Genomic DNA, 20872 nt, shown 5'->3' with positions numbered 1-20872 from the left:
AAGCATGTTGGAGTTAGACACTGTGGTTTGTGTTCAAAACATTTCATTTATTACCTAACTTCCCCTTCCCACCCCACCCTTCAATCCACACACTAACCATGGACTTCAAGTGTAGTAAAGGCTTCCACTTTGCCCTGTTTGTTAGAGGCAGTACAGACGTATGTGCCAGAATCCTCATGGCTGACCTGAGGAACCGTCAGCACGTTGACCTCCTGGAAACACTTTGGAGGAAGCTCTCCCTCCAGCTACATACAGAAACAGACACAGGAATTGTATGTAAAACACACTGTGATTTTTCTTTTATTTATAATATTAGAATTTACTTGGGATGTCTGCTTATGTTTTTTTGTGTGCCAACAATGCAGTCTGAGTCATTTGATGTTTAATATCTGATACCATTTACCAAGAAAATACCTGTAATACCTATAGCCTATCTGGTTACGCCACCAGGTGGAGCTTCTTATTGTTTAATACTGTAGCGACCAGAGTAGGCGGTCACTCAGACTAAGGGCAGTTCCATGTTAGTCAGCGGAGAGCATTATGGAGTTCTAACTAGCAATGGGCCACCATGACAAAGTTTTCTGTGACGCCTTGTAGCTGGGGCTCATGTGTTTAAGACAACCAGGGAACAACTGGAACAGAACTTCTTAATCATATTGGGAAACCTTTGCAACTCATCTCATGACTACACTTGCAATATCAGCACAGGGCTTTTGTTCACTGTGCTGATTTTATGCTATTAAAAAATGTATTATCGATTGATGATGCTGCATGTATTAAGGGGAAAAAAAATTAAAACTTGCATCACTAGGATCCTGCCACAAATTGTGATTTTATTTTACCACACCTGTATGACAGTGAATATAAATAAATGTGTGGATTTGGTTTGTATCAGTGTTGATCAGTTTTTAAAAAAATGCCTTAACATCCCTGGAATTTATCAATGTCCAAGCAAAGTTTTCTTTCTTTACCATGAGCAGATGGCAATCATAAGGACTACAGAGAGAACAGAGTTTTGAAAAAGTTCTGAAATATTGTATCTTAGAAACGTTGGTTGACACTGAAATCTTGGTTACCTTGGACCATTTGATCTCAGGTACAGGGTATCCGGAAGCCACACAGGGCAAGACTGCATCCGACCCGACCGTCACCTCCTTAGTTTCCGGCAACGCAGCAATTTGAGGAAGAGCTGTGCAAACAAACAAAAGGATTTCAATGCTGATGACGATGAGGATAGAGATAGCTTCACTGTCAGCATAATACATTGATGTTTGTGACAGTGCATGCATATGTGAAGAAAGGAAAAAATGTTCCCTGATGCACTCACACTGGACATTAAGGACCACCTGAGACTGCACTGAGCCTACATCGTTGGTAGCCGTACAGCGGTACTGGCCAGCATCAGCCTCCGTCACCTGGTCGATCTTCAGCATGCCACCCTTCACCATGATGTGGGCCGGCAGAGACCCACCAACTTTACTCCACTTGACAGTGGGCTCTGGGTCACCAACAGCCTGGCATTCAAACTCCACAGAGTTCCCAATCATCACAGTCTGCACTGAGGTGCGTACATTGATCATTACCTTTGGCAGAGCTGTGGAAGGGAAAAGAAAGGAGACAAGTTATATTTGGTTTAGATAAAGAAGTGTATGCATGAGTACATCAGCAGTGGATGGAACAGACCTTGAATGGTCAACCTGGCAGTGTCCTGTGCTTGACCATAGACACTGCTCGCTCTGCAGATGTAAACACCTTCATTGCTCTGCTCAAGGTTCTCAATCCTACAGAAAAGAGATAAATTATACACATGAAAACAAGCCGAAATTCAATTTTGACTTTAGATTTTATTCAATAGTGAAGGGACCTCAGTCTTGATATACTGATATGCAGACAGGTGACAAACTGAAGAAAAAACCTGACCCCTTGACCCCCACAGTGGTAGGATTTAGTGGCTTTGTTGTGTTTTGCAGGAAATTTGGTATGCTTTGGGTCCACTTGTCCTCTTAGAGTAACGAGTCATACAAAATCGGCCTGAGTGATCACCTTTAATCCTACGATAATGCCTCCATCCATAGGGCACAAACTGTCACTGAATGGTTTAATGAAAATGATACGAATCATATGCTGTGGCCTTCACAGTCACTGGATCTCAACCCAACTGAGAACTTATGGGAGATTCTGGACTGACGTGGTAGGCAGCACTCTCCATTATCATCATCAAAACACCAAATGAGGGAATGTGTTTTGGAAGAGTGTTGAATGTGGTAGCCCAACATCTAACTAAACGACTTTATGCTGGGTTTAATTTTATTTTGTCACTCTTCTGTATCTTATTCTGTGTCATATACCTCCATTGCTGAACAAAAACATATTAGTAAGTCACACTGTTGTATTGGAAGACATGTCCCTTCGCCACAATGGATGTGAGCAGTTTATTTTGAGCTGATTCCACATAAGCCATCCTGCTGCTGGAAATACACACAAACACACCAAATCCATGGAGAGAAAATAGACTAAAAAAAACATGTATCAAAATACAGATTCATAGATTAATGCATTGATGTTTTTTCTTTTCATTGATACTGACAAACTGATTTGGTGACAATAGCAAAGATCCTTGATGATGGTGAAGTTATGCTAAATATTTTTTGTAATAGGTTCAGCTGAAAATACAATTAGTAAACACATGCAAAAGTGGCAGTGGGGTTAATATCACAAACAACCATAGATTCCCAGCAGGATTCGTACTTGTATTGTTGTCTATTTTCACTTAATCAAAACCACTCACCTCAGCACTCCATCCTTGACATGGTGGTTCGGAGGCAGGGCTCCTCCTTCCTTCAACCACTCAATCTTGGTTTCTATGCCACCTGCTGCCGAACAGGTAAACTCCACAGCACTGCCCTGGGCTTTAACCTCAACCTGAGGGGATACCCGCACTGCCAAGGGGGCTACATAGAAGAAGGGAGAAGAATTACAAGTGCACAATATTTTTTTCTTGCAGAGTATGCAGTGCAACAGTGCTGTGCAGAGGTTGTCTTTATATTGTATGTGACTTACATCTGACCATGACTTTAGCAACCACTTCGCTGTTGCCCACTTTGTTGCTGGCCACACATTTGTAGCTCCCAGCATCCTCCGTGGTCGCCAGGTTGATCTGGAGATCCCCTCCACTAGCCTGAGCTCTTGGAGGCAGGTTTCCGTCCAGCTTGCTCCAAGTGTAGGTCAAGGGAGGAGTACCGTGAGCCAGGCATTGCAGCCGGATCACCTCCCCAACCCGCACAGCCACATCATCAGGCACAGAGGTGGCATAAGGAGGAGCTAAAGAAAGGAGGGAAAAAAGTTCCCTGGGTTTATGTCTTTTCTTTAGAGATTTGCAAAGAAAATTCACATACTCAGATTGAACCTAAAAACAAGGCAACAACTAAAACTGCAACACTCACTCTCTACATCGAGCATGATGGTGACGTCAGTGGTGCCCATGTTGTTGGTGGCACTACAGATGTACTCTCCAGAGTCCTGCCGGCCAACAGTGGGCAGCACCAGGCTGTTGTTCACCACCTTGTGTCTCCATGGCAGAGGGGACCGCAGCTTGGACCACGTGATCTTTGGGGAGGGGAAACCTATACAAGGTAAAGCAGGGAAATGTAAGTAAATTCTTTGCTTAGCTCAATTTAAAAAAGGCAGTTTCAACTAGAGTGAAATTGTGGTTGTCTTTGGTACAGTGGTGCAATATAAAAAGTGACACAAAAAGATAAGAAAAATAAAATTGTTCAGGTGCAGGCATTACCATGTGCCTCACAGCGTAGCGTTGTAGTCTGTCCCTCCACCACAACCATGAGCGGCTCAGGAACGGAGGCCCTGGGCACTGTAGGCACTTGGGGTCCTCCCACGACGAATACTTCTACCTTAGTCTCGGTAGTGCCCTCATTGTTGCGAGCTGCACACACATATGTGCCGCTGTCTTCTGGACGTGCTACTAGAATCTACCAAAAAAATGTTTTTCCATCAAAACCACTGACTTTGAACCTGTGACTTAAACGAGCAAGTAGAAAGTTTGATTGTTGAACAGATGACAGTGTCACCAGATGTATCAGTACCTGCATGACTGCATTGGACTCCATGGGCACAGGGCTGCTCAGCATGGTCTTGCGGTTGTTGTCTAGCCTGTGCCATGAGACTGAGGGACGAGGCTCTCCTGATGCTTGGCACTCCAGATTAATGGGTTCACCCACCCTGACCCGCACGGGCCCAACGGGTGTGACAGTAGCCACAGGAGACTCTGAAGGCACAGACCAACAGCGCTGCTTTGATTTTCTGATATCTGACCGGCCACTAGAGGGAACCCCTCTCTTACAAGTTTGGGGGTGTGAAGTGGCACATAATAATACACAGTGATGTGCATGTAGCTTACCTTTAACAATCAAAGACACAATGGTATGGGTGATGCCGAATGGGTTGCTGGCCACACAACGGTAGGCACCATGGTTGCTGGGGCGAGCATTGGTAATGGTGATAACAGAACCATCAGGAGCAACTTTAGCATTATCTGCAGGACAAGGGAGCAAATGAAGAAGTAGAGCTGCTTTAGATACTGCAGGAGGCATCTGAAAGATTAGTAATGCTCAACCTGGGAAAAGAGGAGAAGTCTGAAGAAAAAAATTGTAAAAAAGTTTTTAAAAAATCACCAAAAAAAATCACAAAAAAAATGTCCCAGTTTAAAAATGGGTTAACAATTTTCCACAGTCCATTTGAACATTGAACATTGTTTCGCTTGTCATTAAGGTTATTATAGTTAACTAAAACTACACTATACACTAAAACTGGGTGTGAAAAAAATGCTAAATTAAATGTAGAAAAATAGACCTAAGAACATGTAACTAAATTAACAATACTGTGCACTTAGAAACTAACTAAAACTAAATTAAAATACACAGAAAATTGTATTCTTTGTCAGCTGGGTCAAATCTGTGAACTCAACTAGCATGATGGGACGTTGGCGCATACAGTTAATTGAAACTGTCTACATGACTGTGTGTCAACTACCTTGATAAAATGTTGTATTTGTATTGTAATATCTTCTATGAATTTATTAAATCTTGTGCCTGAAAGATTATCCCATATTATAACAAAAATAAAAATACAAGTTAAGACTAAAACTAACTAAACTAAAACTAAACATTTTCACTAGTGAAAGGAAGAGAATGTGTTTTAACTGTAAGCAGTGGGAGACAATCCATAAATTCTTGCCTCATGCAAAAATGTATTCGAAAGTTTATTTGAATTTAATATGAGACTTCAGTAACTGAATAACTGTTTCCTTTTTGAGCAGCAGTTGAGGTATTTTTGTACCAAAAAAGGCTGTAACTCTACAATATACTTATGTGGTTTTATTAACTCTGGCCTGCTGAAGCCTAAAATTATCTTCTGATACACTTTGGAATGTGTTTTTGGAATGTGCAGTACAAACTGGAGGTGTTGGGTTTTAAAAGAAGTGACTGCTAAAGAGGCAGGTAGAGTCTAATGAGCAGCATCTCGGTCCGAGATCTAAGACAACCTATCTTATAATTTTCAAAAATATGGATGTAGAACAAAAGACAAATCCAGCTGAGGCAACTGGATAAACTTGTTTCCATTCTTTTAGAAACATTCTAAACAGAGGCAACCACATCAGCATGGGTGGAAATCTGAGATTAAAATACCATCATGCCATGAAAAATGACCAGACATTACTAATACCGTGCAAAATTTGACTCATGTGAAATGTCAATGCCAATGTAGGAGAAAGAGATGTGAGAGAAACCTCTGAGTTCTCAATTAGTCATTAAATGAAGTAACAGAGGAGTACTTCACGGGTGAATTGTAGCTGTAATTGCTTGTAAATAATTGCATCATAAAATCAGAACTCATTAGGCAGGTTTGTTCCTCAGAGGCAGTGGGTGTAGAGTTATTACCTGGCAGCGGCTGGTTGCTGGCCAGTTTCCACTCCAGTCGAACAGGCTGGGCTCCACTGTACACCCTGCATCTGAAGCTGGCCGACTCCCCCATGCGCACTGCAGCACTGTGGGGTTCAATGGCGATGATTGGGCTCTGTAGGCCTGCAGCGGAAACCAGGGGTTTGGACTCTGGATAAATTCAATTTGAACAATCTCACTTCATCTAGCTGATGCATTATTCACAGGGACCTGAAGTCATAAATTACTAATCAGTGTGGCTACGGGCTTCACTGGCAAAAAGTCAAACATCGTTGAAGTCCAGGAGGGACTGAAGGAGGATGAGATCATGAGACAGTAGTAGGGAAAGTCACTTAGTCTGAGGTCACGCTGGGCAACACTGGAAAGTGCAACTGGAAAGTTCATTCATGAAGTGTGGGAGTGTTAGTCTGAGAACAACACCCTGCTGTGTAATGCTGTGCCCTCAGTGTATTTCTCCCAGCTGCTGACTGATGCTGGCAAGTAATATTCTCCAGTTAGAAAGAAAGTTAAATGAAAATGTCCAATCTAAAGCACAGTGAAGTAGAGTGGGATTAAACACTTGGAACAAATGGGCTCTTGTATCTGTGACTTGTCTGTCTATGATGTATGAGAATAAACTTGCGAGGCCTCGAGTGTTAAACAAACTTACGAGAAGAAGATGAAGTGACGGACACGGACACAGAGGCCTGATGAATATGGGATCCTGACGGGTTGCCCTGAACCCGACAGATGTAGTCTCCTGAGTCTTCTGGAGAGGCTGACAGGATGCGCAACTGGCTGCCCACAACCTGCAGGAAGGAAAGGAGTCACTTCAACTCAGCTTGCAAGAAAAATGCACCATTTTGCTTTCAAAAACCCAGCATAACCACCACTCCCGCTACTGTTACTATAAGACTATGTGCTGATGAGCAAAACATTATGACCACTCACAGATGAAGCCAAAACTTGTCATTATCTTGTAACAGTGCAGGTCAAGGACTGGGAAATATTAGACAGGAAGTAAATATTCGGTTCTCTTGGTTAACTTGTCAGATGCAGGAGAAACTGGAAATGTAAAGAATGTTTTTCTGGGCACCAAAGGCCAAGAGGGCTATGCCATTTCATCCAAACCGACAGAAGGACTGCAAGTCACAGAAAACTTCTATGATGGTGATGAGAAGGATGTGTCACAGCCCACTGGGCATTGCACCCTGCTGTATATGTATACAGTCACGAGTGTCCAAACTGTATCTTGGAGCACTGGAAGACGGACAAAGTCCAATGAGTTCCAATGTCTTCTACATCACGTGGACAACTTAGCATGTGTGGGCCATTCGCACTGTGAGAAGACATACCGGTGCCAATTTCCCCAGATCTCAATTCAATCAAGCATCTGTGGGATGCACTGAACCAACAAGTCCAATCCATGGCAGCTTCACCCCTCAACTCACTGGACTTAAAAGATTTGCAGCTAATATTTTGTTGCCAGATACAACAAGGCGTCTCCAGAGGTCTTGAAAAGTCCAGTCCTCGGTGGGTCAGAGTTGTTTTGGCAGCTCACAAAGGACCAACAGCACATTAGGCAGCTGGTCGAAATGTCTTGGCTCCTCAGTGTACAATACTAGTATGCTGGCGAAAATGACCAGAAAAATGCATAAATATTCAAACAAAAGTGGATTTTGCATATATCAGCACATATTTCACATGTACATGAGAACTCTACTCTACTGGAGAATCTAAATCCATGTGCTTACATGTGCTAAACGGGTTTCAAACTGCAATGTCAGTGCTGTGCAGCGACTTGACTCAAATAACCACATTCATTAGATGGTCTGGAAAACACCTCAAAGGTCTTTACCAGCATGTAAGATGTCTCTAATCAAATGTGGGCACAATGTTGCACAAAGTGTTTACCTGGTGGTTGGCAGAGAGGCGCCCACTGGCTCTCGTCCAGGTGACTGGGGGAGGAGGATTTCCAGGAGCAAAACAGTTGAGCTCCAGACTCTGGCCCTCCTGGACGTCAGCTATAGATGGCTGGATGCTAACAGCTGCGGAGTTATGGTCGGCTGCATGAACACAAACAGATGCACCACAAACTGTAAAAAACATAAATGTCATCTATCAAAAGACACTGTAGATAAAACCCAAGCAGATAACACAACTGAATAAAAATATTAGAGACTTGTTTGTGCCATCTCACCTTTGAGCACGCTGACTTTAATGGGAGAGCTATTTGAGCCGACGCTGTTGCTGCCAACACACATGTATGTGCCTGAGTCAGACATCTTGATGTTGGGGATGAGCAGAGTACCGATGTCGGTGCGGTCCATTCGTGCCTGGAAAGGACACACCAATAAGTGACTGGATTAGGAACTTATCTCAGTTAATGTGCTTTACCTTTTATCTGCCATGACACACAGCACTGGTCAATCAGTGCCTCCCACCTTTTCCCCTCAGAATCAGCTCCTTTTTTGTACAGTAGCTTTGGTATGTTTGGTGAAGTCACGTTAATTTTTCTCTCACATCATCCTCTTAACTTCATAACTACAGGAGGCAAACGTGAAATTTTCAGGGATGAAAAGCAAACTTGAGTTCTGTTACAAACGAAACTGCGACCACATCAATTCTACATCCTCTCCAGGTGTCACAATATGAGGGCAAAATCCCAATAACACAATTTTTTTCTATGACTGGCGTTGAGCATAAATATCATAGTTTTTATGGGAAAGCGCTTCAGTTTAATGTCTGTGATATAATGTAAAAGAAAAACAAAGCCATTACTTCCCTGAATGCGTTTTCTGATAAGTCACTGAAGAACACTTCAAAGAGTGCATTTGGGTAAACATTTAAGGGTAATATCGCCATCTAGGATAGGTGGTTGGTCAAAATGACATATAGCACAGAAAAGGTCTAATTTTTACCTACATTTTGATACCATTCTCATCTTCTAACTGTGATTCCTTTTGTGTCAAACAATTTTATAATATGGTCGTATTCTAAAACTTGTGAATTGAATTATGGATTTAAAAGGGAGAGCAACACTGGTGTTCACATGTTTTATATGATAGTTTGGACAAATCACATTGATCAGACAAGTTGGGAGCATTCAATGCTTGTTTGGGCATCTTTCAAATTCTACTCTGACAGTGTTAAGTTCCTGTTCTGTCGGTTTGTACTGTTGGCATGCATAAAATTTCGACCCACCCCCATGTACTTGAAAAACATTCATAGTATGAAAGTAATATTTTGCATGACTTCATTAGATATAACAATGTTATTGTACATTAAAAATCTGCTGATTCTGAGTGTCACAAGTGGAAACTTTTGTCACATTTGGTTGACTTCATATGGAATAACCCATTACTTTATTCATATTTGCACCATAACAGTGAGGATAAATCGTACACAGCACATCACTTACCTGCCTCACGTCCCTTGAAACAACACATATATAACATTGCTGACATTGTGGCACTACTAGCTAATAGCAACACAAAAGCACTACAGCATAGACCTTTTAGACAAGACAAAAGCTGTGATTGCTACAGTTTGTACATTTGTTTATGATCTCAGTGACACTGTACTTAGTACTACGCAGTGTACTAAGTAGCGCCAACACATCTACGATGATTGGTGAGATTTTTATTTGTTAATGTAACATGATCAGCGACAACTAAGTTGACTATGGCATCATATTTGTTCTAAAAGAATTAATGACTGATGATTACAAAATGATGAAAAAATTAGCACAGTTAGCAGAGAGTTGATTTGAGCCAGAGGTTTCTCAGTGAGCATTACAAAGTAGGTCGACCAATTTGGGAAATATCACTAGCCAGTGCCTTTTAAAGTCAAAATATCCACCATCAAATATCTCAGAGCCATTATGGAGTAAGAGCCAAAAAACTCTGCATCAGTTTCACTCATATTTAAGACTTTCTGGCTCATGAGCTATCAACAGCTTGACTTGTTTGTACACTACTCCACATGGCAGTCAGAGGCCCAGCAAGGCTGAAAATGAGCTTGCATTAAGTTTGGAAACACCTCAGAGAGGAGGCGAATCAGGAGGGGAGGGTCTGGGGAGGGATTACTGTATCCGGGGGGTGTTGGGGCATCCATGGACAAAGCTGCTTAGCTCCGGCCCATTCAACCGTGAGGGAGGCTAAACCGAGCAGTGGCTGAGGCGGGCCCTGGCTCAATGTGTGTCTGAACCCATTGACGAGTTTTCAAAGCAAGCCGTTTGCTAGAGCATACAGAATTTCTGCGTGGTCGCACGGCAGAGCCCGGCTCCCCCTGGGAAAGGCTGACACAACGCAGTGGCTCTCTGAGGCAGAACTAAACAGGCCCTGAAGCCCTCGACGAGCCGCAGAGGGCCGTGTAGAAACCAGACTAACACAAAACCCGATGGGGCAGGGGGGCAGCAGGCTGCGCCTGGCATAGAGCAAAATATGTCTGAATACCTACAGTACCTACTGTATACTTAGGCCTGTTAATACACGCAGTGGAATGATGGGGGTCAACTGGGTGCTGAGAACCCAAACATGTCAGGGATGGCATGATGTGGACAGTACAAAACAAGACACTATGGAACACCTTCATTAATAAAACGCAACATAAAAACAGGTACCGCATGCAAGTACACTGAGAAGTCAACCAGACCCAGTGAGTTGGTTTTAATGGATTTGGCAGCAGCTCTAAAGGGACTCAGTGAGCAGCTGTGGTAAATTAACATGGTTTACAAGGTGTGAATCAAGGACACGTTTGATCATGCACTTAGTCGACAACGTGTGAAGACGAGGTCAGTAAAGGACAATGGATGTGAACTACGAGACGGGACAGACAGACAGCGGACAGATGGACAGACCTGCAGCTCCTCAATACGTCTCTGTAACACATCGAGACTGTTGCTTTTAAACTGATGGAAACCGTGAGAGGGAATGGCCTGAGCAAACGTCAGAACAGGGTAGGATCAAAAAACAGGGGGGAGGAGACAAACAGAAGGGAGGGAAAAATAAAGGTAAATGGTCAAAATGCTGAAACAGTCACAAGAAATACCATCGGCACTGGACATACCTCGAGGTTTAAGATACAGATATAGCACAGAAGAATGTAAATATTGTTACAGTTTTATTCAGTCTATGTTAAAGTCGTCATCCAGGCAGTGAGGCAGCGGGAGATGTCTCACCTGGGGAGGGATCTGTCCTCCATTTTTCAGCCAGGTGAGCTTCGGGGTGGGTGATCCTGATGCTCTGCAGTACAACCTCAGGGTGTCGCCTTCGTGGACCTCAATATTTTGGGGACTGACTTGGACTTGTGGTTGGGTGCCGAGGCCGCTTGGGTTATTTTCTAACCCAAAGAATGCATTTTGATCATTCAAACACCTAATACATCCACCACACTCAAAAAAAAACATCTGTCTACACATAGTTGTTTCCATCACTTAAATTTCTCTCTGTTTGTTGATTAAACCCCTAAAGCCTGAATTCAGTGTATCAAAGTTATATATTTAGATTTTTTCTAAGAAAATAATCCCTTCATGTTTTAAAACAGCTTAGATGTAACTCTACACTGTCTCAAGATCCAGAAAGTTCTTCTCTAGGAAGTCCCTACAGGTAGTTTGACCTGCCAGCTCACCTACAACTCTACTGAAACAATGTAAAGCTACTCTACACTAATCAATGACAAGTTGTCATATGGAATAATTCAACCATACATGTTCATTGTCTTCCAGCATATAGAAAACACCCTATGAGCATGTGAAAAACTTGATTTTCACCAGAGGGGGCCTTGAAGAAGACATAGGATTGACTTCCATAACTACCCTATCCCTAAGGTCCAACCATTTTCACTGCAATCTGCACAGAGAAGATAGGCAATACCTTCCAAATGGGTCTATGAACACATATTTTTGTCTCTTCACTCTATAATAAAAGTTTACACACACATAAAGACAGAGCATACTTTGAACAAAGAGGGAAACCCGTGCTGTGTGCTCGCCATGAGTGTTCAGGGCCTTGCAGGTGTACTCTCCCTCATCAGCCGGGTCCACTGCTGTGAAGGTCAGCACGCCACCTCGGATCACGGCTCTGGGACTCATTCTGTTCCCTGGACCTCCTGTAATAATCACACGATTACAGCCTGTCAGCAAGGACATAATCAGCAGTAAAACATTTCTTTTCGCTTGAGTGGATTTCCCAGAATCATCCGAGGGTATTAACAAAATATGGCAAATGACAACAGAAAAAGGGCCTTTCCACGCTATCTTTCCTGCACCAAACCGTTAAAAACAGGAGTTTTCACTGGTCGTACCGATCCATTCGATGGCCGGGGTTGGGTTTCCAGTCACTGTGCAGCGAAGCTCTGCCCGCTGGCCCTGCTGGACATTCAGCACTGAGGGACTGATGGTGGCCACGGGTTGGGCCCCCTCTGCAGCTACAGAAGGAGACACGGGGTCAACAGCTCTAAAAATGAACGCTGAGAAATAACACACTGGCTGTCTTTTGGTGCAGTGGTGAAGCAGAATATGAAGCTTTGTCAGGAGTCTACAACCGCTGCTTGGACATTATGTTATTATTAAGCTGTGGGAATGCTTTTGATGATAAGGAAGTGAGCAGACTGAGAGGGAGAGTGATGGCCTCTGCCTGTGCCCCCACCCCTACAGTTGGCAGCTGAGATCCTCAGTGCAGACAAAACAGATGAGATGTGGCAGGCAGTCCTTGGCCTGGCCTCCGGGCATAATGCCGTCTGCGCCAGTTTGGCTGGCTGCTAGACTTCGTATTCAATCCCATATGATCCCAGGGTGGCAGGGTGAAAGAAAGGCCTCTTTCAGTACGGAGGGTGGAGTATGAGGGTATCTAAGAAGGCTGAAAACCTCTGGGACCGCCATAGGCTGGGCTCAGCTCTGACTTTCTGACCCCGGTGACACCAACACTCCTGGGCGGACGGAGAACTCAACGTCCTCTGTGGGACACGGGGCAGACATGAAGTCTACACTGAACACTAAAGCAGCATCTAAGATTGATTTCAGTTGTGCGTGTAGAGGTGTTTTGTAAAGATCGATTACAATAAATGGCCCAGGAGATAAAACTTAAAGTACTGAAACACCCAGATTCGGAGAAAACATAACTGGTCACTTCATTTCCACTAATAGTATCTATCCAAGAAGTCCGTTTTTGTTTGATCTGTCCAGATTTTGAGATATCTGTCTGCCAGCTGTAGAATTTTAAATATTAATTTCTACTTATTAAAGCTTAAAAAAGACTAAGAGGCTGGAGCCAGACAAAAGCTCAGTGAGCGTGTACTAAACATTCAATTTCAGCTAAATGTTAATGAGAATGCTAGCATTCTTCTGTTTAAGAGGTACAATGTTTGTCCTGTTCCCATCTTAGTTTAAGGTGTTAGCATGCTAACATTTGCTAAAGATAATGGAATGTGTTGGGCCAAAGTGTTGGATGGATTACATTTCTGGCCTGTTGATGGTGCTATGTGAAAAGTTATGACATTATCAAAGTTACAGTTGATTTTGAAGGGTATGTGCACCAAATGCCAATGCAATCCATCTGACAGCTGTTAAATTTTACTTAAAATCGCAAAAGTCGGGGGATTAGCACAGTCAGTGGGAGTTATCTGTTGATTACAATGAATTCTACTCAACTTTATTGTAAATTAATACAACTAGCTGCTGCCAAAGTGGCAGACAACTGACTAATCAGCCATAAATGCTGTAAGAATTTAGATACTGTATCCCTCTTCATCTAAATATTACATAAATCAGATCGTTTGTAGTTCCATTCACCTTCTCAACTCTTGCAAGACAGCAAAGAAACATATCTCTAAATCTGGACAGCTGAAACTAAATTTTATACCACTACAGATAAGTAAGGAAAAAGGCTTTTTTATTCGTTTGGATGAATGAATCCTGTGCAACATAGTTTGACTTCCATCTACAACCCCCTTCGCTGATATTTAAAGCAGTCTGCCACGCACATTCGGCTACAATATAATGAAGTTGTGATGGGATGTATTAGGCACAGTATGATGTTTGAAGCCCAGATGACAGTTTCTAAGCAGTACAGCATGTTTCCTGAAAAAGATAGAGGAAATTGCAGAGGAAAAGAAGATAAATATGAAGTGACATCTCCTGACTCTGAATGTGGAGATTCTGTCACCCAAAACACCAAAGTACATCTGTAGGACTACATATTGTAAGAACTGTAAAATATTATGTTTTTGTCCAATTTGGCAGGATAACATCCTGCGAAATCGCACAATTCGTATCAGATTTACTGAGCGACTGAATGATTACTTGTCTATAATACCAGGCCTGTGAAGTATACTAGAGTAATAAGGCCTACAGCTACGAGACAACACTAACTATGATCTTTTACAAGGATGGAAAGTAGACTCGACATTCATGAGGAGTTGCCCATAAGAATGAACATGCACTTTTTCCTGCAGTGATGGACCCCAATGAACCCAAAGAGTCAGGTAGGAGCCAGTAATGCCCATGTACAATCTTAAAAGCCTTGACTTTAACAAGGACACAAGAATCCATCTTTACATCACAGATTAGACAACCGTTTTGGAGCAGCACATGAGGCAGCATGGAAGCTCCAGGCTATTGAGCATGTAGTTTCCGCAGCTGTTGCTTGGTCGACTGTACATGGGCGTTATCGGGCCCCGCAGTGTATCCATGCTGCGGAAGATGAAGTGCATGCATGACACGGAGAAGGAAAGTCGGGTTCCTCCAGGGAGTCCCGGCAGAGAGGAAACCATGCCCATGCGGACTTACGCTTTCTGTGTCCTTCAAACATTTCATACGCTGTGTAAAACATCTGAGTCTGTGAGGCCTCTGGAGATGGGGGGAGGGAGGAGTAGGGATGGAGGGAAGGAAGGAGGGGAGGGAGGGGGACAGGTAAACAGGTAAAGCAACAGCAGTTTACCTCCCATCTCCCCCAGAGACACTTACATCCATCTCTGCACGTGGGCCGCCTTGGCTGTGATTCCAAAAATCTTCACACACACACACACACACGATGTAAACATGCTTACAAGTCATGAACCTGAATTCATCCGGCACCTCCTTTTCCGTTTCTTTGTTACACATGTGCCATTTGATTCACAGTTTCATGCAGTCAATCTTCATACTTACCTGATGTTTTTTTTTATTTTATTTTATTTTTTGAGACGTGAGCTACGAGCTGAAGTGTGTCGGTTAGATCATTTTATGCTCATCTAATACTCAGCCGAAACCACCTAGGACTATAAACATGTACAACAGACAAACATAGCAGTGCTTCAAATTGCTTATTGTGCTCTGAAAGCACAATCATGATGCATGAACACACACGTACACTTGAAAAAAACATAACTGAGAGAACGGTGCAGCAACAAAAAGACAGATGAGGATGTGCAGAGTAGCCACAGTGAGACATGCTGGTTAGTAGCAAGAAGCAGTTTTAAAACATTAAAAAAACACTAGTTTCATTTCAGCTGTTAAAAAGTCGACATACAGCTTGTGGTTATCCTGAACCAATCGATCAATATAACACATGTAAATGAGCCCCATCCATAAATTAACGAATCGCTTTGTCATTATTTTAATCAATTTTCTCTTTTTCACAAAATATTTTCACAGTTAAGATAAATACATTACAACATGACGTGTACATGACATCGGTTAGGTGTTGTTTAAAAAGAAATATTTTTTTAAAAAGAGTTAAATCTTTACAGAAGCACCTTTGTATATATTTGCAATCATATAGCCCTTGAATTGAAATGAATGAACAAATTAAAAAAAATGCAAAGAAAGAAATAAGCACCAAATGGTTAAAAATATGACCTGTGATTGTTCAGAAAGACGTCCTCAGAGATATATAGGAATATTTTCTTGAAAACACTTGAAATTGCCTGAATGTAAACACACATCGTACAAGGTAATTGTATTCACACGGCCAATTCCTTTTGAAAAATAAAAGAAAGAAAGAAATTCTAACATTTCTAATATATTTGATTTCATGGAAACATTTTAGCTATAACATACAGTATTTCAGTCAATTAAAAAATAAAATGTGCCGACAACATTGACAGAGTTAAACATAATATACAACTGAAGTCGATTATTGACAAAATAAGGGTTAAAAATCTTTTCTTTTTTTTCTTTTTTCTTCTGTATTTCAAGTCAGATCTTAATTATTTTGCCGGCCAAATCTGACAAGTAACAAAAACAGGTCGACTTTTACCGACACAAAAGAAGTGATAATACAGTAGTATTACAGTAGAGAGTGAATTTAACCACAGGTTTAATCAGCTGCATGGCTAATAGCACCGTTTTGTTTATTGACATTCATCAACAGGATGATGGAGGACAGTAACACAGCGGGAAGTAATTTCAGGAAGGAATACTGTAAGGAGGGGAGAACAACACAAAACATGGTGGGCAGCGGGGCTTCTTTCTACTCCTCCTTTATTGCAGATACACTGAAGTCCTCTTTGAATGTCAGTCGCTGAGTCACTAAGCACCCATCGTGGCATCTGCATCCCCCCCTCATCATTACACACTACCGCTCAGACAGGGAGGAACCCAGGAGCCCAAGACGTTAAAGACCACATTTCAGCACCCTGCTAGTAAAACGTTCGGCAGCACCAATGAGAAGAGCTATCAGTGATTGAGAAGCAACCCAAACCACCACCAATTAATTCAAACCCGTGTGAAAAAAGGAAATAAACTCTGTATTAGCTTCAGTACAGTGTTGGCAGAAAGCATTACCCACTAATTTACAGATACAAAGGAGTGATGATTTGGACTTTGAGCGCCCATTAGTTAAATCTAAATCTGCACACTTTACCACGTGTGTTATGTGGAAATTTTGCGCTCGAAATTTTGAGTTATAACCAAACCCACAAGCTGTATTTCTTCATATAAAGTCCAGGAAATTCCACTAATCAGACATACAGGCAGCAAGTTAAAATAAAGGCAGGAGAGAAGCTTGACTGGCAGCATGATAATGAGATATATGTGGCATCTGAGAGCAGACAGCAAAAGCAATGGGAGTTAGAAATGCAAGCCACACCACACGATGAGAGAAATGCAGTAAAACAGAGAAGCATGCACCATTCCAAGCTGAAGGGGGGGCTCAAGTTTAAGGTGAGGAACTACAGGAGCCAGAGCTGGTGCGGTAGCAGGGGGTGATGGGTAATGGAATGCAGTGCCGAGGATCACGAACCTGGCACGTAGAGGATGGCATTGCCCTCGTCCATGGCAAACATGTTGGAGCCGGTGCAAATGTAGACGCCGGCATCCTCTGGTTGGACGTTCTGAATTGTCAGGATGCCGTTGAAGTCCATGGCACGGTTGGGAAGTTTCCCGTTACCTATCCGGGTCCACACCAGTGTGTAGGCGGGTGACTGTGGATGGGTGAGGAAACAAACAGACATCATAGGTATGCAATCATGTCCGCGCTACTGTTTACACATGTATAATGGTTTAGATGAGAAGATCAATACCACTCAGTTACTCTTGGCTGGTTAGCCTGGATTCATGGAAACATGAAGACAGTCAGTTTACACATTTGAAAATAATAAAAAAGCGTTAACCAGTGTTACCTTGCTCTTTGCAGTACAGATGAAGCTGACAGTAGATCCGACTCTGACAGTCTGAGCTTTCGGCTCCTCAACTGTTACCTCAATGGCTTTGGACTGGACACCTGATGAGATGCCGAGAACATCAGATTATCCTTATTGTTAATGAATCATAAAAATGAACTTCATTTAATCAACTGTACCAATAATAAAAAAAAAAAAAACATTTCAAATTCACTGTAGAAATTAAAACTACCCCTTTAAAACTAAACAACACATTTAATTTATCAAACTTACTTTTGGCCAGCTCTGTATATCTTCTCACACTTTCATAACTCCAGATACCAAACATGCACCACACTGCTATCAACTAAACTGAAGAGTGCAGTCTTACAAAATCTGTGTTTAACTATGGATGGTATCTATTTAGTGTGCTGCAATAAGCCCCATGAGGGCAAACCTATCTGCTGATATGACGCAGAGACGAATACACACTTGTGACAACAATTTCAGCCCGGCTCCTGTTCGTGCTACGCTGGTCCCGGCAGGTACAGACGTAAACGCCAGCGTCACTCGGCTGGACGTTGGGGAAGTACAGTTCTGCTCCTGCACACACAAGCAACAGGGGTTGTATTCATACAGAAGATGCCGTCCTTTACATAGTAATATCGGTGTGTTCGGAGCACTTGTTCTGTACCTTGTCTGCGTCTGTCAGCACTGCCGGAGATGGGCCGTCCATCCTCTCTGGACCAGTAGAAGTAGTGTGGAGGAGATCCAGACACCTGACAGCGCAGAGTGACGGGGCCGCCCTGTGACGCCAGGACCCTTTCTGGATAAACCTTCACTACCAGGGAGGCTGCAACTGCAATATGCAATGGCCATAAGAAACTCATCAGGAATTCACTCTGAAAATATCAAACAAATTGCATCAGAGTGGCGTTTCACTGCTCAGACAGTAAGATAGACTTAGCTCTGTCTGGATAATAAAATTAGGTGGTTTTCATCCAATGAGATTGCAGCCAAATCAAGTCAGGGGTACAGTTAACCTTTTGAACTGAATGATTTTTGCTCATGTCATATTTTTTTTTCACTTATTTTTCGCTGCACTGAAGTTCTGAAATTCTCTCTGTGTATACCTGCAATCAGGCTGTCTTTATTTAGCGGGACCATATGTGCTATTAAATGTTCAACATCAGGCCATGTTTAATTAATTCCACCAGCAGAAGTGACAGGCAACTTTACTAATTTACAAACTAAATTTACAAACCCTTTTCTCCACCTCCATGTAAAATTCCCTCCACCTTTTAATGTCAGCAGTATATAGGTCGAAACACATGCAACACAACAAGAGCAATGTATTTTCTCCTGGGAACAGAATTAAAAGGTTTAACTATTGACTTTATGTTTTGACAGGAGGACCGTTTAGCCATGTTTCCACGTCATCTTACCATCGTTTGGACGACACTTCTCTCTCTCCTGTGGGTTGCCAACATATCCAGGAGCACAACTGATGAGGGCAAAAATCGACACAGACACAGGACTTAACCACAGACCCTTGCAAACACTGAGTCAGTCAAAGAAAACATTTTATCTGGCTCAATTTTTTACTAAGTTTCCTGTAATATAAGTGAAAATTGCAGGTTGTACAATTAAGACAGCAGGTGGAATTGATCTGACATAAACTGCTTTAACCGATTTTATAAATTATTTGTACCCACATTAGGAGAAAGAGTTGGGTTATCTTACCGCTCACAGTACTGGCCGGTGTAGCCAGGCTGACAGGCAGTACACTGGTAACCTCCATTTCCAAGGCTCTCGCAGGTAGGAGAGAACCTGTTAAAGAAGTCACACACAAGAAACTACAGCAAAGTGCAAAAAACGAGACTCAATATCCACAACTACAGTGCAAAGTAAAGTAATTTAGTGTTTGTTGATTGCTATGAATAAACTGATACATTTTTTGAAGGTATTTGGATATTTTTCAAGGAATTGCAAGGCACAGCTGTGACTGTTTTAAAGCAAAGCAGATTGTGAGAAAAAATACAAAAACAAAACAAAATGTGATGCTTAAAAATAAACAGATTTGCAGTAGAAGCAGATGCTCCAAATTCCTCAATTTATGAAGAGATTTCTTTATCACTTTTTCAATATATATTGTAAACAATAAACTTTTTCAACAATTTTGAACTCTTTTCAACAATTTTGAAAAAAAAGAAAAAAGAAAAAAAAGATTTTCTGTTTTGTAGAATTACAGATAACAATTAGTAAAATCACAGTAACATGCATTCACTCACATCTGTTTTTGCAAAAGTATAATTATTTTACAGATATTTGCTATTATTTAAAATTAGAGTGTTGTACCACATTTTTAAATAGTTATTTTAGGCATTTTCCCTGTTTTGTTAAATTACAGACATGTTCTAAAATAAAAATAAAAAACTAAGTAAGAAATGTCCAAATCAAAAAATTTGTGTTTACAGATAGTAGTGTGCTCTTTAACAATGTGACTGAAAATTACACTATTTCACTGTATTTAAATCTGCTAAAAATATCACTGCTTTTCACTTTTTTGTTTTGTTTGTTTGTTTTTTACGGTTTTTATTTTTTTGTTTTCTGGCACCCTCACTACCAGATTTTAAGTATTGTTGATGGAATTGTGTTTTTTTAACAGTGTAGTGTAGCATTTATTAGTACTGAACAGCAAAATCATGATTTGTTAACCTGAAGCAAGTGTGAAAAGGGAATTATACAATATTTGACTTTACCCGGCAGAAAACGGGTTAATGAAATTTCCTGAGCGCCAGAATTAACAAGACAGGGTAATTTTCTATAAACACGGGTGCTGGACACAGAGTTGTCCTGAGCTATAAATGGAGGTGGAATGTGAAGTCTTGGTATCTGTGCCAGTTCTTACTGGTTGTCTGGGTCAGTGTGAGGGCAGGCGCAGGGCTGGCAGTCCTCCGGAGTGCCAACAGTGGGGTCGCCGAAGAAACCAGGAGCGCACTGCTCACAGAGCTCCCCCTGTGTGTTATGCAGACAGCTCTGGAAGGAGACACATATCATGTTTAGAGATCTGCTCATCTAATCAGGCATCTATAATCTAGAGAACGGTCATATGATGGTTTAGTGTCTCGTACCGTGCAGATGCCTGTCTCGGGGTGACAGGAGTCAGAGTGGCCGTTGCACTCACAGAGCTCACAGTGACCCAAGTACAGGCCTCCTCCAGTGCGAGTGTATCCAGGTGCACAGTCCTAAAAGTGAAGTAAGTGATTTAGGTACAATCAACTCCTTGCTTCCATTGAGGTCAACAATTCAGAAAGAATCAGAGAAATTCAAAGGAT

General features: G+C 42.0%; 1 protein-coding gene across 7 annotated transcripts in view; it reads right to left on the bottom strand.

Moving 5' to 3' along the window:
• hspg2 (heparan sulfate proteoglycan 2) overlaps positions 1-20872 on the bottom strand; it is a 107727-nt gene that overhangs the window by 12577 nt on the left and 74278 nt on the right. For 2 of the 7 annotated variants that reach the window (XM_008293196.1, XM_008293222.1), the window contains 27 exons: positions 20669-20782; positions 20446-20573; positions 19278-19364; positions 18980-19038; positions 18229-18393; positions 18027-18137; positions 17556-17656; positions 17177-17357; positions 14743-14802; positions 12261-12383; positions 11913-12065; positions 11137-11297; positions 10816-10893; positions 8155-8290; positions 7869-8020; positions 6625-6763; positions 5955-6098; positions 4415-4549; positions 4101-4282; positions 3791-3986; positions 3444-3623; positions 3061-3321; positions 2789-2951; positions 1684-1781; positions 1328-1594; positions 1077-1189; positions 98-245 (listed from right to left, as the gene is read on the bottom strand). In XM_008293196.1, coding sequence (XP_008291418.1) covers positions 98-245; positions 1077-1189; positions 1328-1594; positions 1684-1781; positions 2789-2951; positions 3061-3321; positions 3444-3623; positions 3791-3986; positions 4101-4282; positions 4415-4549; positions 5955-6098; positions 6625-6763; positions 7869-8020; positions 8155-8290; positions 10816-10893; positions 11137-11297; positions 11913-12065; positions 12261-12383; positions 14743-14802; positions 17177-17357; positions 17556-17656; positions 18027-18137; positions 18229-18393; positions 18980-19038; positions 19278-19364; positions 20446-20573; positions 20669-20782 — 3835 coding nt within the window. Of the gene's footprint in view, positions 1-97; positions 246-1076; positions 1190-1327; positions 1595-1683; positions 1782-2788; positions 2952-3060; positions 3322-3443; positions 3624-3790; positions 3987-4100; positions 4283-4414; positions 4550-5954; positions 6126-6624; positions 6764-7868; positions 8021-8154; positions 8291-10815; positions 10894-11136; positions 11298-11912; positions 12066-12260; positions 12384-14742; positions 14803-17176; positions 17358-17555; positions 17657-18026; positions 18138-18228; positions 18394-18979; positions 19039-19277; positions 19365-20445; positions 20574-20668; positions 20783-20872 lie in introns of all 7 variants that reach the window. The other 5 variants (XM_008293205.1, XM_008293215.1, XM_008293238.1 and 2 more) reach the window with 4 other exon arrangements.

Source organism: Stegastes partitus, unplaced genomic scaffold, assembly GCF_000690725.1.
Source record: "Stegastes partitus isolate 25-593 unplaced genomic scaffold, Stegastes_partitus-1.0.2 Scaffold20, whole genome shotgun sequence".
In the NCBI taxonomy this organism is placed as follows: Eukaryota; Metazoa; Chordata; class Actinopteri; family Pomacentridae; genus Stegastes; species Stegastes partitus.
This window is presented reverse-complemented; position numbering and strand designations above follow the sequence as displayed.